Consider the following 17,762-nt stretch of genomic DNA (forward strand, 5'->3'; position numbering starts at 1 on the left):
CACGCTTGGGCTCTGCGGCTCCCAGGAGTGTGAGTCACCACCGCCACTGCCCCTCCTGGAGCAGGCTCAGGGCCCCGCGCCCCAGCGGTGGCTCACATGCCCGGGAGCTGCAAAGCCCAAGCGTGGCAATGGGGGAGCTGGGAGGTGCACGAGGGCCTCTGCCTGCATGCATCTGCTGCAGCCTGCAGGAGCCCCCCGGGGGGGCGCCAGGCCGGAGCATGGGCAGGAGGGGCGGGGGGGCGCGGCTGCTCCCTGTTAGCGGCGCTGCTGCCTCTGCAGGGCTCCTGCCCCCCCTGCGCTGCGCTGGCTCCTCCATGGCTGGGGCTCACCGTCCCCGCGAGCTGACGCTCTGGCTCTCCGGTGCCTCTGGACGGTGGCTCCTTCCTGCCGAGCCAGGACACCGCTTTTTGGTGCCCCCAGGGCCGTCCTTAGGATTTATGGGACACTATGCAGTATTATTAAACTGGTGCCTCTATGCCCGACGGCAGCCTGAGCTTGCAGCCCGACAGGGGCGGAGGGACAAAGCAGAAAGAATAACAAGATGCCTGGCCCGCCTCACGGTGGCGGAGAGTCACAGTTCCCCACAGAGACCCCTGTACCCTCTCCCTCACGCAGAATGGACATGCAGAAGGTACCTAATTAAAAGCACAAAACTTGGCAATAAAAAAATGTCAGTCACAGGTTTTTTGATATGCCCTGAAGTTTGTCAGAAATTTATTTGCAAAAACTTTGTAGTAAGGGCGAGTCAGCTGTCTTGCTAAATACAACATTAAATATTATGGAATACATGATGCAGCTCTTCTCTGTTTTACATTTTCTGAATTAGTATTTCTAAGCTGATTTTATATTTTAAATGTACTCTTAAGCCTTCATAAAGTAATCATTCCAGATTACTACGTATTTAACTCACTCAGACATTATTTTAAATTAATCAGTCACAGAGGTTGAGTGTGGTCATAACAATGTTCATTGCTTTTAGAAAAAGAGAACACTAATCTACTGTGTGTGATCTCCATAACAATACACATGTTTATGAAATTTCATCAACTTTAAAAAATATGTTTCCAAAGATTTTAGGCATAACAAAGGATTTTATATCTTAACATTTGCCTGTTAAATGTCTTCATTACCCCTTAAATGGCTCTTTAACAGTTTCAGTGTTGTGCTAATAGGTCTGGCAGGCTGGAGACTTTTTCTCTTTTAACTAGTAGATCCCCTTCCCAGGAAGACTCAGAGCCTGCCGGAAGGGTCAGAACAGGGATAGGAAAACCAGGAGGCTGGACACTAAGACCCAGCAGTGCTCCACCCAGCTGCCTATGCCTGAGGAGGGCCCTGGGTGCCCCCAACCACTTGCCGCCCTAGGCGACTGCCTAGTTCGCCTAGTGGTTGCACCGGCCCTACTCCTCCCCCTTTACTTCGCAGGCTTTGTCCTCACTCCTCCCCCATCCCTTCTGAACGCTGCAAGCCAGCTGATTGCTGCAGGCAGGAGGCAGGGGAGGAAGGGGGGAGGCGCACCAAGTCCTTGTTCCTCCGCCCTCCCTCCTGCCCGGGGCAATCAGCTGGCTTTCCATGTTCGGGAGGCAGGGGAGGGAGGAGGAGCCTGCGTGCTGAGTCCTCGCTCCCCCCTCCCCACCTCCCAAACGCTGAAAGCCAGCTGATTGCCCCGGGCAGGAGGGAGGGGGAGGAGCAAGGACTCGGCGCACAGGCTCCCCCTCCCTCTCCCCCACCTCCTGCACTGGGCAATCAGCTGGTTTTCAGTGTTCAGGAGGCAGGGGAGGGAGGGGGAGCCTGCGCGCCGAGTCATCGCTCCTCCCCTCCCTCCTGCCTCCTAAACTCCGCAAGCCAGCTGATTGCCGTGGGCAGGAGGGGGGCGGGGAGGAGGGGGACGGCGCTGATCTGCGGGGTCTGCTGGCGGGTGGGAGGTGCTGGGAGGGAGGGGGGCGTAGGGAGGCTGCCAGCTGTGGAGAAAGCAGGCAGCCAAACAACACAAGAGTGGAGCATTGCACAACTTTAAATGAGCATGTTCCCTAATTGATCAGCAACGTAACAATGAAACAACGTTAACTGGGACGACTTTAAGTGAGGAGTTACTGTATACACAGAGAACATGAAAAAATGGGTCTTGCCATACCAACTATAACAAGACTAATCAATTAAGGTGGGCTATTATCAGCAGGAGAAAAAAAAACTTTTGTTGTGATAATCACGATGGCCCATTTCCAACAGTTGACAAGAAGGTGTGAGTAACAGTAGGGGGGAAATTAGCATGGGGAAATAGTTTTTACTTTGTGTAATGACCCATCCACTCCCAGTCTTTATTCAAACCTAATTTAATGGTGTCCAGTTTGCAAATTAATTCCAATCCTGCAGTTTCTCTGTTTTTGAAGTTTTTTGGCTGGAGAATTGCAACTTTTAGGTCTGTCACTGAGTGACCAGGGAGGTTGAAGTGTTCTCCGACTGGTTTTTGAATGTTATAATTCTTGATGTCTGATTTGTGTCCATTTATTCTTTTACGTAGAGACTGTCCGGTTTGGCCAATGTACATGGCAGAGGGGCATTGCTGGCACATGATGGAATATATCACATTGGTAGATGTGCAGGTGAACGAGCCTCTGATGGTGTGCCTGATGTGATTAGGTCCTATGATGGTGTCCCTTGGTCTCGTTATAGACAGTATGGCAACACCTATTTTTTCCATGTTCTCTGTGTAGATATATATATAATATATCTTCCTATTGTATTTTCCACTGCATGCATCCAATGAAGTGGGTTTTAGCCCACGAAAGCTTATACCCAAATAAATGTGTTAGTCTCTAAGGTGCCACAAGTACTCCTTGTTCTTTTTGCTGATACAGACTAACACAGCTACCACTCTGAAACCTGTTACTAGAGTAAGGTAATTTAGTATCTTCCATAGCTGCTGGCAGGGCCAGCTCCAGGCACCAGCCGACCAAGCACGTGCTTGGGGCGGCACCTGGTAAGGGGCAGCCAATCTTGGGTTGGCGGGGGGGGAGCTCAGGGTTGGTTTTTTTGGGGTTCGGTCGGGCGGCGCTGGTGGTGGGGTGGGTTGTTTTTGTTTCGGTGGCTGGGCGCGCGGGGGCGGGATTCAGGGTGTGTGTGGCGGCGAGGCTCGGCGGTGGGAGTGTTTGGCGGGAGATGTGTGTGGCGGTGGGGGGGGTTCGGCAGCGCGGCACTCGGCAGGGGGGTTCAGCAGCACGGCGCTCCGCAGGGGGTGGGGGGTGTTCGGCGGCGCCCAGCGGCTCTCCGCAGGGGGGGTTGGGGAGTTCGGTGGCGCGGCGCGGGGGCAGTGTCTTTGGCGGCGCTCTGTGGGAGGCTGGGGGGTTCGGCGGCGTGGCGCTCCGCGGGGGGCTGGGGGTGTTTGGCGGCGCGGCGCTCCGCGGGGGGGTGGGGGTGGCGGCGCGGTGCTGAGCGTGTGTGTTATGGCGGTGCTATGGAGGGCGGCACTCTTCTTTTGCTTGGGGCTGCAAAACAGTTAGAGCCGGCCCTGGCTGCTGGTTAGACATTAAATCGGTAATTCCTTGCCACAGATTGAACAGAACCACAATCACTGATGTCAGTGAGTTTTGCATTTAGAAATCAGACTCATGTAAATGCTATGCTGAGACTAAGATTTTTAGGGAAATTGTATGAAAGATTACAATAGTAGCAAAGAGTGCTCTGAAGTGGCCTTTCAATGGCTCCTGGAATTACTGAATCTATTTCCCTTAGGAAATACATCACTGACAAATTTATAGTCTCAAATGTAAGAATGTTAGTATGACAAATGGAATGTACATATTCACTTGTACCCATATTGTTCATCATAACTGTAGGTGTAGGACTCAGGTTTACTCATGGCTTCAGTGTTGGCAGAAACACACAGTTTGGGTTCTTTTTTGTTTTTGTATAAATAAAGCTCAATGAAAAACATTTTAAAAACCAGGCAGGAAACTGGCTAATGGAGAAAAAAGAGTTAGGAAAAAAACAAAAAACAAAAAATTTAAGCTGATTAAGAAACAAATGTATAGTTGCGGTCTCCCTAAGTTACTGACTAGAAGGGAATTTTTATTTAAATTTATTTATTTTTGGCAGAAATTCAATGTGATTCCAATGTCATGCACGAAATTCAGCCACATGGATCAGCAACATTCAGGGGTTCCTTAGTGTAATAGATTTGAAAAACAATTGAAGGGATGTGGCCAGCTCCAGTTCTGAAGCTCCCTACAGCCAGGCTTCCCTGCTCACCACATGCATTGCGCTACCCTGTCTAACAGCTCAAGTGTTTTCTCTCCCCACCTCAGTAGCTCACCTTCAACTCCAGGCTCAGCAGAGTTGCCAGCTGTGTTCAGCGCAGAACCTGTACAGAAAGGAAAGTTTTATTAAATTCTTGAGGTGCTCTCCACACAACTGACTATTTTAAAAACCAAAAAGCCGGCAGAGATTCCAGGCATGTAAAGACGTAAATGCCCACAAACAGACTGGAGTGAAACTTGTCTTGCCAAGCACAGGACAAAACATATTGAATTTTAAAGAATCAAATCCACAACTGCTCAGAATCTCTCCCCAAGACATTTGAAGAAAAGCCCCCAAGCATGCCAGTGAAAATTCAGTCAGACTGAATAACTGCTAGCGTCAACCCCCTTCCCAGTGTTTTACCCACTTGATTTTCTCTAATATTTCTCTCTGTTCGGTATACCGTCGAGTCTGCAGAAGATCCACACGCATTAGGTGCATTACCCCTATTGTCATTCCAAGAGCTAATTCTCTCAGCTGTAAATTATCTATTCCTGAATTCTCATCCTTGGGATAACTATATGGATTTGAAGACTAACGGTCTTTGTCCCAGGAAAATCTTCACCTAAGAAACAGAGTTTGTGCCACTGAAATGATCAGTGCTTAGATGCCATAGAGCAATAGAAGATTTTCACATGCCACCCCCTACTGCAGCCAACAGTAGTGTTGTTAGTTGTGTCGCAATAGCGCGTGAGGGCTCAAGTCATGACTCAGGGCCCCACTGTGCTAAGCGCTGTAGACCACACAACAAAAAGGAGGTCCCTGCCCCCATCCCTCTCATTAGAGCTGCCATCAATCAGCCCGTACAATAATATTCCTTACCCACAGTATTGGCCACGTCACTCTCCTATTGAGAGGAATCAGAGGAATGGGCCAAGGTCAGAGCGCTGTGGGAATCCTTTGGAAAGTGGAAGGGGGAGAAGGATCCACCAAAAGGCTTTGATAACCAAAAGAAATGGTGCAGGAACAATGAAAGAGGTAGGAAAACCAGGAGAGCATGGAGTGTGCAAATGAACAACAAGCTCTCTAAGTGAGCATCATCATATTTGCATCTGTGAATAGCAGAATTATAGAAATTAAAATGACTTTCACACTGTACATTTCATTTTTATTTAAGTGGAAATTTGAACCCAAAATTCTAGACTTTCAGCAAATCAAAGTTTTTCCAATTTACCTGAGGAAGTACCAGCTACTTCTGTTCCTTTAGGAGGGACAGTCGTGGGTTTGTCCTGGATAATTATGACTAAGGCAAAAAGAGGAGGAAAAAGCAGCTATGAACATTACATCAGTCTCCCATCACCAGCTGGCCACTCAGAGCCAGGAGCTTGCCAAACGAATGTTTAGGAATCTGCATCTTTAGAGACAATTACACGTTGTCACAGCGAGAGCCCCTGTACTATCAGTTGGGCTACGCTGTAGACTGCTGCTGGGATCCCATTCCTATATTCTAGGGGAAGCCCATTGCAATCCCTACATTGAGCTGCCTACCACTTCCCTTTACAAAAGTTCTCTCTCTCTCTTTTTTTTTTTAAGAGCTCTAACTGTTCCGTAGTTTGCAGCAGGGATGTGAAAGGCTCAATGTGGTGTCTCTTGCTGCCACCATGAGTTACAAACTGCCAAAATCTGTAATTTCCCTTCAGTTTTACTCATCAAAACTTCCTAGAGTGACTTCTAAACCCTTAAACTTGCTGTTCTCACTGAGCATTCTCTGCAAGGTGTTATGTGGAACTCAGAACTGTGCATCTCCATCCCTCACATCAAAATATCCTTTGGCCTAGGAGAAGGTGCACCGTGTTGGGAACCAGGAGATGATGAGTTCAACTCTCATTATTTCTACTGACTGGTGTTAACAATCCTGTTAACAGAAACAAGTTATTAAAATTGCAAAGCATTCAGTAGTTAGAAAATCACAGAATTAAGGTCACCCATGAGATCTTAATTTTTCCTCCTTGTGTGCACGTGCAGGGACAGCCACTTTTTAAGGATTATGTTTCCAACAGCAACCAGGTTTCCCACAAGTTATATCTTTAGATGATTAATGCCAAACTGAATTTCCTCGTGTTTATGGCTTTACCTAGCAATCAAAATATTGTTTTTTTCTGGTGGGAGAAAGTAGAGCAAGAGGAAGATAAAAACACACAGTCACCTTTGCATTCAGGGGCAGACCCATTCCAGACTCCATTGATGTTATCTTTAGTTGTACAGTGAATGGAGGCCTCTCCAGTAAGTGAGAAATTATCATCACATTTGTAAGTTACCGATGAGTTACAGTCAAAGATTTCCATGTTGCTGCCATTGTGCATCCCGTTGGCAATATTAGGAGGAGGAGAACAAGTAATCGCTGAAGGAAAAGAGAACGGCATCATGAGTATTAATGCACATTTCAGTTAAAGGAGAACTGTAAAGATTAAGTAAACATTTGTTTACAATTCCTCCCAAAAAGGGGGAAAAATTCAACCATTTGAGAGTGTAAATAGTACTGTGCTTTAACAAAACGTGAGGCACATCCGTTCAGCTAGAAGATTTTGGCTCTGTTAAACAAATCCCGGATAACAGCCTTATCAGAACACATCCCTCCCCCACATTATATATAAGGAGCTGGGACTCTTTGATTGACATCCTTGAAAGACAATAGTTGCGCTTCTACAATTTTCCAGAAGCTGAAAGCTTAAATTAGAACTTTCCTCCTAACTGTAGCTGCTTCTAGACCAGATGGCGATAGCCTGGTTGACAGATCCACCCCAGGTAGTGTCCAAAAGGACAAAAAAGTTAAAGCAAATAAATTGGGAAGAAGTTTTAATACTGGATTTCACTCCAAAACAGCCTCAGATTTTGAGTGTGGAGTCCAGGGTTGGTTGGTTGGTTTTGAGGGAAAGGGAAGGGAATAGTTAACAGGGAGGAATTACACTAAATAAAAAAAAGTTGGATGAAAGACTTCAAAAGCAGCAGAGATTATTTGGTGAGGAATGAGAAACTAATCGAACCCCACCATCTATGTGTTCAGGGTTCAATTGTGTTTAGGTCGTTAGTGGGGCTGGAATCTATACACCAGACAGCAAGCTCTAGGGGAATGTTCTGTAGGGATAGAGAGTGCTCTGGGTTTCTTTTGTTTGTTTGAAATGTGGCTTCTACAGAAGGAACCAGCAACACAATGGATCCTCCTACACTTTCATCATGTCTCCCCGCTCCCAAAAATATCGATATGATCGACATATGAAAAATATGATTTCCAAACAATCCTGCTTCTAAGGCTCGCTTATTTATGAAGTGTTAGTCATTCTTTACTTTCCCAACAGTAACTAGTTTTCATTATACGTATTTAGAGGGACTAAGCACTAACTGAATTTCCTCAGGTTTATGGGTTTACTTAGTAGTCAAAACACAGTTTTTCCTGGGAGGAGATAGTAGAACAAGAAGGGGATAAAAACAGACGCTACTAACCTTTGCATTCAGGGGCAGGCCCACTCCACTCTCCGTTGACATTATCTTTCGTTGTACAATGAATGGAGGCCTCTCCAATAAGAGAGAAGCCCTGGTCACATTTGTAAGTTACTGCTGAGCCAAAGGAAAACTTTTGTACAGTCTGACCAGTATGGGATCCATGGGTGATATGAGGAGGTGGAGGACAAGGTATTGCTGAAGCAAAGAATGTCAACATGAAAATTAAAGTTTACATTCTTAGTGAAACTCTCTTCAGTTCACCTTTAAAGTTGTCTCAGATCCCCCCAGAAAGCTATTTAGCCATTTGGAAGGGGACTTAACATTGCATTTTAACATTTGAAGCAAGACCCCTTTCAGATTCTGAAGATTTTTCTGCTTTTAGGCTTGACCCAACCCAGTACGTCCATTGCTCAAGGAGGATGCTCCATAAAACACCAACTCTGGAAGATGACCTTAACAGAACGTGCCCCTCCCCAACATTAGCCTCAGGGAGCCAGAACCTCTCCCCCGCCGTCTCTAGAGGTAGTGTTGTTCCACCAGCAGAAAACTAAACTAGGACATTTCTTGTAGCAACAGCTGATTCCAGACTGGACCATCAGCAGCATGATTGACAGAACAAGCCCAGAAAGCATCCAAGAGATCAAATTAAGGTAGAGGCAATTTAATCGTGATTCACTCCCAAAGAGCTTCAAATTTTAAGTGGATAGTCAGGTTTGTGAAGGGTCAAAACTTTTTGAAGTCATTATCATGCCTTTTACTTAGTGAACTGCAGGATTACACCAGATACAACAGTGAAGAGGAGCCATGAGGCCTGTTGGATTGTGCATATTAAACAGTGCCAGGTGAACAAACTAAAAATTGATACTCTAGGAGTCATCCAAACACCATGGTGAACCACAGTACGATTTCATTCCTCCCCCCCAACTCATCTGTCATTTGGATTAAACGCCAAAGTAAAAACAGAGACTCCTCTGAAGCACCAGCTATGCTGCATCATCTCCAGATGTGAACCGTTCTTAAAACCATTAGATTAGTTTACCTTCGCAAAGTGGAAGCTCTTTATCCCAATCAACTCCATTTCCCGCAACCACACATTTGGCAGAAGTTGGTCCATTTAATCTGTACCTAAAGAAGGAAAAATGGTTCAAGTTTGTTACTCATGTAAGCAAAGAGCTAGTTAACTACCCAAAAAGATGGAACGTGCTTTCTTTCTGCCAGTAGATGGAGACAAACCATTGAAAAAGGGACACATCTAACACCATAGGACCAAGGAACACTAAGGCCAGGTCTACCCTGCACATCTATATCGGTACAACTACGTTGCTCAGGGGTGTGAAAAATCCATACCCTTGAGTGACAGTTATACTGGCCTAACCCCCTCACGTAGACGGCGCTATGTCGACAGGAGAACTCCCGCCAACATAGCTACTGCCTCTTGGAGAGATGGATTAACTATGCTGACAGGAGAGACTCTCCTATCAGTACAAGAGCATGTTTATATACAACAGTACAGCTGTGCCGCTGTACGTGAAGACCAGGCCCTGTGTAGTTAATGGCAATAACGAGCTACAAACCAGAGGATATAGCTCCCAAAAGCCTTAGCAGGAGAGAATCCTTGCTTCTGGGCTATGCTTAGCAGATGTTTGGGAATACTTGTTAATCCTCGGAAAAGGGGAACAAATTACCCCTCTTCTAAATTAGACATTTTTGCACTCCTATTGCCAAGAGGTGAAAGAAGACCCTACCACCTTTGCTACAGAACTCTTCAAATACCCAGAAAACTAGTTATTTTACAGATTACTGCTCACAGTGCTTTGACATGGAAAAAGGGTTTGGATTTGCTGAGTAGGAAGCTGTCTATGTTTCTAACATGTAGGAGGACGTGTTGGAGCCGCTGACATTCTGCACCTTAGAGTTACTCTGCTTTTCTCTGCATAAGAACTAAAAACCTCTTCTCTGCCCTGTTGTGTCAGGCTGGCTCAGCTGAAGCAGCTCTTGTTACATTTTCTCCTACTTTTACCAATGCTGCCCCTGCTGGGCAGCCAGAAGCACTGCATCTCCAAGTCCATTTAGCAGAAGGTCCAGCTAAACCCAGCACACAAAGTTGTGAACATACTGGCAAAGCTACACTTGGTCTTCACTACAGAACACATTAAGCATTCGATTACATTGAAGTGAAAGAACTTGAAGAAATCAATTTCCTGTGAAGGCAGGGAAGAGAGAGAGAGAGAGAGAGAGAGAGAGAGAGAGAGAACGAACAGATGGCAGCCAAGCAGGTGATAGTTTGTAAAATAGAATTACACCCACAGACAACCTGCCGACAGCAGCAGTGGGAGACAAGACAGCTGCCCTAAGCTGTCACCCACTTGCCATCGCCTTGTTCCATATTCAAAATTCAAGCATCTGAACTGTCCAAGATCTAACCAGTGTCTTTAAACCCAGAGCTCTCATAGGCCTGCACAATTCCAAAGCCTGAGGCCCCTATAGCCTACTGCACAGAAAGTCACCAAGTCCTTCAACAAGAGCTCAGAAATGTCTGTGGATCAAATCTACTTCATCCAGAAGACAGGATAATGACCAATCTAGAGGATAAACCAAGGGATTTAACTCCCACCTCTGTGGAGACGGAGAGCCAGCCTTGCCCCAGGGAGTTACCTCCCCACGCCCAGATACATCTAATTGAGACTGGGCCTTGACATCTCCCCCCACCCAAACATCCCTTGGGAGTCCAATCTCTGCTGCTTGGACAAGCCACCTAAAGTTGTGATACAGAAAAACAAAACTCTACACAACACCAACATTCATGTCATTTGTGTGCCCATGAAACGCAATCCATTCAATTAGCGGGGAGGGTGAAGAGATATTTAAATCAAGTACAATGCTGCCACAAGAACAAAGGGTAAAAACTGGCCATGAACAACTTCAGGCTGGAAATTAGGTTTCTAACCATCGGAAAGATGGGGTTCAGGAGCAGTCACCCAATAGTAGTTGTGGGGGCAACTAACGTAATTTGAGAGACAGCGCGCCAGGCAAGTTAATGGGTGCAATTATATGATGGGTTGCTTGTGATGGCAGGGCTCAGCAACCCTGGGGTTTGTTTCCAGTGTGTGTGTTATGTTCCTAATGGCTCACGCTTCAGGATTTCAGCCAGTCCCCTGCAGCAGTCAGGCAGGGATTCCCCACCCAATGTATTCTGAGTTGGTTTCTTTTATCTCCTTCCTTTGAACCATCAGGGATGGCCATGGCTGAAGATGGGACACTGGATGGGGGAGACCAGGACTCTGAGGTGGCATCAAACACTCTCACCTCAGTGCTTGGCGGCTTGCTGGTTCTTGCTCACATGCTCAGGCTCTAGTATGTGGGGTCGTTAAGAAATTCCTCCCCACTCCCAGTCAGCTTGGCAGTGACATTGGGGGTTTTCTTGCCTTCCTCTGTAGCATGTGAGAACAGGTCACTTGTCAGGATTATCTCAATATATCTCACTTCAACATTTCCCTGCCACGACAGGGGCGCGAGGAATTTATGCACCTCAGGCTCTCCTATTCTCTGCCCATAGCACATAATGGTCTAAGCTCCTGTGGGCTGTAGTATTTTAGACTAATTTTGGTTGAGTTTAGTATGTGGGTCCCTGGGAAGTGTTGGTATATATGGGATATACACTTCTGGCCTTTAACTTTGAGACCTCAAAAATCCAACACACACCTGCTCAGTGCAATGAAGCCACAAGCTATTTTTCATTCCCCAAGGCTTGGCAACATAACCCATATGGACAAAGGCAACACATACACTTGAGGCTATCCTCGGTAATACTGACATCTATAAGGGAGGGAGAGACAAATATTTGCTATGGTAGAGCAGGAAGAGGTCTGCTTCTACCTGGTGTGGCATTTTATGGGCAATATTCTGCCACTAGCTCCCAGCACCCAGACAGAAACCCCTGTAACAAGGGAGAGATGGCACGGGACAGTAAGTGCCACATGACCCCTGAGGTGGGACTCAATCTCATGACCCAAGATCCAACCCCTGCTGGATGATACCATGGGGGCTCTAGGCTGGGATCTTCAAAAGCACCTGAGCGAGTTAGGTGCCCATCTCCCATTGCATGACAACCGCAGCTGGGTGGCTCTCTTCCTTCAACTCCTTTGAAAAATCGCAGGTGTAATTCTTAACAAGGACCAAGCCCATGGATACAGATTTATAGCCCCCATTCACTTGTGTTCTTGAAGTTAAGCAGGCTTTCTAGTCTCATTTTGCCAGACTTCACCAGCACTTTTACACCAATCTGGGTTCTTTTCATTAGTCAAAAGAAGCAACTTGCCACTCACCCTTCATTACAGGAGAAGTTTGCTGTTGCACCAAACCGGAGATCCGTGAAACGAACCCTGCCATTTTCTAGTTCTCGTGATTTACATTCTCTTCCTAGAAGAGAACGAAGCTAATATTAGCATTACCTCATATTACCTTAACGGGAGAAAGGGGATATGTTAACTTGCACCCCCTAACATAGCAAATACCATGGCAGATCAAAGCCAATGACCTTGGAGTCCAGTATCTGTCCTGTACAACAGCGGTCAGCACCAACGGCTACAGAGGAAATCTTACAACCCACATTATGGATAGTTTTGTAACATGCCCATGGGAAGTGAGGAGAAGTGGAAGTGGGGTGATGCTTTCTAATCCCACACAGACAGTGGTTGCCTTATACCCTGAATCTAGAGATTTAAGATCCCCTTGCAGATTTAATATAAGTGCAAATATTCCTATTGTACATGTTAAGGCCCAGATCCTGAAAACTCATATACATAACCATATTCATGTGGGTAGATCCATTGACCTCAACTGGCAGCAATTACAAATAAAAAGCAACATAATGCATTGGGGGGGGAGGAGAGGGGAGGATAAATGGCATAAATTATGAAAGGTAAAAATTGATATGGGGAGCTAAAGACATCAGTGAAAGAGTCAGACAATAAGAATAAGGTTTTGAAGTTCATTAGGAACAAAACAAATTCTACTGTAAGAAAATGTACCTGTGTCCACCCCCTGGAGAATGCTGTAATAATATTTGTACAAAGTATGCCTTGTGAGGTATCTGAAAATTTATAGTTTACTGGTCAATTTTGTCCCAATAAAATGCATGGCAACAGTGTATGTGAAGTTATAAGATTTCCCTGTATAATGTTAACTCATGTTGCAAACCACAGCACAAGTTGGCAAACAGCTCTGTCTCAAATGAATGTGTGCTCTGCTTAATTTGCATTTAAGTAGTAAGCAGTTATCAGGCAGGAATCAAAAACAAACTACAAAAAAAGTGAGGAAAAGCAGCAGGAAAGTTCTTTCCTTATAGACTTTTTGTGAGCTGGGAATGTTTTCCAAGGGGCAGGACCTACAAAAAAGGAGGGACAAACTCCCAGACACCCCTCCTCCCTCTCACTCTGGCCACCAAATCACTGCCCTAGAAGAGACAAGGAAGCTGCCACTAAGCTGAAGAAGGGGTCCTCACCTAAGAAGTTTGGTCAGTAAGACTGCTGGGAGCATGTGGTAAACGCAAAATGAAACTTAACATAGTTCGTTAACTTGGGCACCAGTTGTGTTTTATCTTGACTTCTCTTGTAACCATTTCGGATTTATGCCTCATTACTTGCATTCACTTTAAAGTCTCTTTGTAGTTAATAAATCTGTTAGATCTAATCCAGTGTGTTTAAATTGCAGTGTCTGTGAAACTCTATTTGGGTAACAAGGTGTGTGCATATTATTTCTATTGAAGAAATACAGACTTTAAATGAATTTGTATTGCCCAGACCTCTCCCAGACAATACAAGGCATACTTCTCTGGCGGGAAAAAAACAAAACGAATACTAGGAGTATGTTGGGGTCACCCTGCAGTATAACCCAGGCTGGTGAGAGCCAAGGTATGGCTGGCTGAGACATAGCCTCCAATGTGCAAATCACTCCCAGGTACCTGTGAACAGTCCAGACTGGAGGATAAAGCAGCAAAGCATTGTAACAGGCACCCCGGTTAGAGGGCAGGGGTGACAGATTCTCAGTAGTCTGGATGATACATTGAGTCTACCACGCCTAGTAATGGTACAAACCTGTTACTAAATGGAGATGGTAGAACAATTATAATGCAGGAAAGACAGAAGTGTTCAGTAAATTTCCCCCTTTTGTATTTGGAAAGAAGCATGACAACATAGTCTCATCAGAAGAGTCTGATGAAGTACTTTCAGGTTATTAGTAATTAAAGAGAAAGTTAAACTACATCTGCTGCTAGTGATAAACATTGTTAAACCAAACCCTTGGGATAACTTGCACCCAAGCGTCCTAAAAAGTTGGCCAAGGAGATCTCTAGCCCACTGATTAACTTCTAATGACTCTTAGAGTACCAGGACATTCAAGAAGAATGGAAGAGCGCTGATCTTGTGCCAGTATTCGAAAAAGGGAAAGCAGAATGACCTAGGTAACTATACACTAGTTAACATAACCTCACTCACAGGCATAATAATTTAAAGGTATTGTGGGATTCATCAATTCCAAGGGCAAATCTATTCTGACCTCTTGAGCAGTGTAAGGCAAAATTTTCCCAATTCATAAGAAATTAAGAACAGAAATATAATTCATACCAATCAATATGGTTTTATGGAAAAAATCAGGTTTGATAAGCCTGACCTTTTCTTGGAAGTTACAAGTTTGTTTGATAAATGTAACTGATGTAATATACCTAGACTTTTGTAAACTGTTGGACTTAATACCACAAATTAACACTTCAGTATCAATAGAGCACAAGTAAAATGGACTAAGAATTGGCTGAGAGGGTGAGGTAATATCTTTTATTGAACCAACTTCTGTTAGTGAGACACTTTCAACCTTACACAGAGCTCTTCTTCAGGTTTGGAATACATTTCCCAGACCAAGAGTGGTGCGTAAGCGCGAAAGCTTGTCTCTCTCAGCAACAGAAGTTGGTCCAATAAATTATATTATCTCACCCACTTTGCTTCTGTAATATCCTGGGACTGACATTGCTACACCACCACTGCATACAAGAACTGGCTAATGGACATCTCAAAGAGCAGTCATCAGTGGGAATCATTATCAAACAAACATGTTTCTAGTAGGATTCTGCAGGGATTGGTACTAGACCTGATGCTATTCAACATTTTAATCAGTTGTCTGGAAGCATACAAAAATCACTCTTGATAAAATTCACAGAGGACACAAAGATTGGGGGAAGTGATAAATGAGGACAGGGCAGTCCTACAAAGCAATTTGGATCCCCTAGGTCTGTTCAAACAAAATGCATTCTTGTATCGTATAATGGAAAATTATATATCTAGGCACAAGAAATGCAGGCCCTGCCGAGAGAACGGGGAAACTATATCCTGGGAAGCAGAAAGTCTGAAAAGGATTGAGGTGACAGCAGACAATCAACTGAACATGAGCTCCCAGTGGGATCCTAGGGCAAAAAGGGCTAATGTGATCCTTGATGTATTAACAGGGGAGCAGGAATAGGGAGGTGATAGCAATGTATACAGCACTGCTGAGACCCATACGGGAATACTGTACCCAGTTGTGGTGTCCACATTTTCAAAATGATGTTGAAAAACTGGAGATAGTGCAGAGAAGAGCCATAAAAACATATTCATGGGCCTGAGAAAATGCCGTACAGTGAGAGACTTAAAGAGCTCAGTCTGTTTAGCTTGTCAAGAGAGACTGTGAGGCGACTTGATTACAGCGACTAAGGACCTTCACAAGGAGAAGATACCAGGTTCTAAAGGGCTTTTTAATCTAGCAGAGAAAAGCAGAACAAAAACCAGGAACTGGAAAGTGAAGCCAGACAAATTCAAAATGGAAATAAGACAAAAGTCTTTAATAGTGAGGGTGACTAACCATGGGCACAAATTACCAGAGGAAATGGCAGATTCTCAGTCTCTGCAAGTCTACAAATCAGGACCGGCTGTCCTTCTCGAAGATATGCTTTAGTCAAAAACAAGTTTTTGGGCTCAGTAAAGGAATAACTTGGTGAAATGTAAGTAGCCTGTGATGTAACAATCCCTTCTAGTTTTAAAGTCTATGACACAGCAGACTGTTCACATGAGCAATATGAAGCACATTTGTGTTTTCCGGACCAGGTTCTAAGTGTCTCATCCTTTTTTGAATCCTACCATGTTCCTTGCCTCCATTTTGTGGCAGTACATTCTACAGGCTTGTTATGCGTTTTGTAAATATTTGTTATTAATTTTCTTCGTACATGAATCCTGATTTTAGACAGTTAAGAACTGCGTGTTCCTCAGTCAAGCTCAGTGGAAGAAATTTTCTTTGCCCCTACAAGAGTTATTCATGATGCTTTTTCCCCCGCAGTAGACTTATTCCCACGAAGAATGAACTGTATCAAAAAAAGTCACCATATCTCTATGGAGTTCAATATAGATATACTGTATCCATGCAAAGAGAAAAAGTGCTAACTTTATGACTGTACTGGGGAAAAAAAATTCTCAATGCAGACAAGGCATGTAAAAATTGTGACCTATTTACTAAGGCCTGATCGATTCAGCAAAACAAGTCCCGCTGAAGTCACTGGGACTTAAGAAGGCACTAAGCGTTTTGCTGAATCAGGGCCTATATATAAAGTATTTTCTCAAGCCAGCAGGCCAGAGTAGGTGAGTCTAAGGCTATTCAAGAAAGTCCCATCAGTATTCAATATGACAAATTAAATCATAATTTAAAAACATATGCACAAGGAGGCAGAGTTAAGGTTCATCAGTATCCAATTGTATATCTCTTTACTAGTTACTGTAGTATTGCATTGACTAGGGACTTCTGCATCGTATATAGCATATATAGTCTTGAGATGAGGAAACTTGCAAAAATGAAGCCAAGAGAAGTATTCGCTAAGTTTTGTTACGAATTAGTATTTTGACCAAGTTTGTAACACATTATTCAATACTTTTAGTACAGTGAATTCAGTATGGCTAAATTCTACAATTCATTATCAGGGATAGAGCAATTACAGTTTTTCAAAAAAGACAGACACTTATCACAAAGTGTTTCACTTTATTGCAGTACTTTTGATGCTCCCTATACTATCAACAGGAAATACTATGAACACGATTAATTTAACCACACCAAGCTGTAGTTGTCCAGTGTTCTGTGGCACCCACTTTAATGAAGTTAAAAGATGTGACATGATAAGAACCAAGGTCATTAGGGAAACTAAAGAGGGTTAAAGCTTAAATGTCCTTTATTTTATACCTCCATTTAAAGCTGACCCGCATAGGCAGAGTATCAAATTCCAGTAACTTCACTGGTGTGTACTGAACGCCTCCCAGTCACAGGACCATTATGTGGACAATGGGGTCTCTGGTAGAGAAGAACAGCACTGTTCTTAAGTTTAGATCTACTGTTACATAACAAGACGTTGATGTTCTAGAAAGGCAGGTATTCAGCACACGGCCTAAAAACCAGGAAGAAATGTGGTAAACCAATTCCTCAACAGGATTAAGAGGAGAGTATTCAGCACAGAAGGCTGAAGTTACCGGAATTTTCTATTTTAGCTGCTCTTAAAGCAGCCTACAAAGACAGGGAAGCAGTCTGCCTTTTTTTTTTTTCCTTTTTCCTTTTTTTAAATACACAGTCAACTATAAATATAACAAAGAACTGTCCAAAATGTATTTAGAAAATGTTTATGGATACCAGTGTTGAACTGTGAACCACTTACCCAACAGAAGAGAGATTCCTAACTGTGTCAATATGGCTTGCACATCAATTGAAATGGAAAAGCAACAAAGACACTCACCTACACAAAACTCAGGGTCTACTGACCATGTTGAATTTGCAAGACATGTAACTACAGGAGACTTTCCAGAGCCCAACATGTATCCTGGGCGACAGAAGTATTTCAGTTTGGTCCCAACAGGATAGGAATTGTTCACTGCCCCAGGCAGCTCAGCAAAACTCAATCTTGGAGGAGAATCACAAGTGCCTAGCAATAGAGACAGACAAGAAAGGGAAAAAGTTAACTATGAAAGATA

At 44.3% G+C, this 17,762-nt stretch overlaps 1 protein-coding gene across 7 annotated transcripts in view; it reads right to left on the bottom strand.

The window, feature by feature from the left end:
* The window catches only part of CR2 (complement C3d receptor 2), a 194,513-nt gene that overhangs the window by 77,864 nt on the left and 98,887 nt on the right, over positions 1-17,762 (bottom strand). For 6 of the 7 annotated variants that reach the window (XM_065594550.1, XM_065594552.1, XM_065594555.1 and 3 more), the window contains one exon: positions 17,528-17,713. In XM_065594550.1, coding sequence (XP_065450622.1) covers positions 17,528-17,713 — 186 coding nt within the window. Of the gene's footprint in view, positions 1-4,309; positions 4,358-5,467; positions 5,537-6,439; positions 6,635-7,734; positions 7,930-8,773; positions 8,860-12,059; positions 12,154-17,527; positions 17,714-17,762 lie in introns of all 7 variants that reach the window. The other variant, XM_065594556.1, reaches the window with a different exon arrangement.

The sequence above is a fragment of the Chrysemys picta genome, chromosome 4 (assembly GCF_011386835.1).
Source record: "Chrysemys picta bellii isolate R12L10 chromosome 4, ASM1138683v2, whole genome shotgun sequence".
Taxonomy (NCBI): Eukaryota; Metazoa; Chordata; order Testudines; family Emydidae; genus Chrysemys; species Chrysemys picta.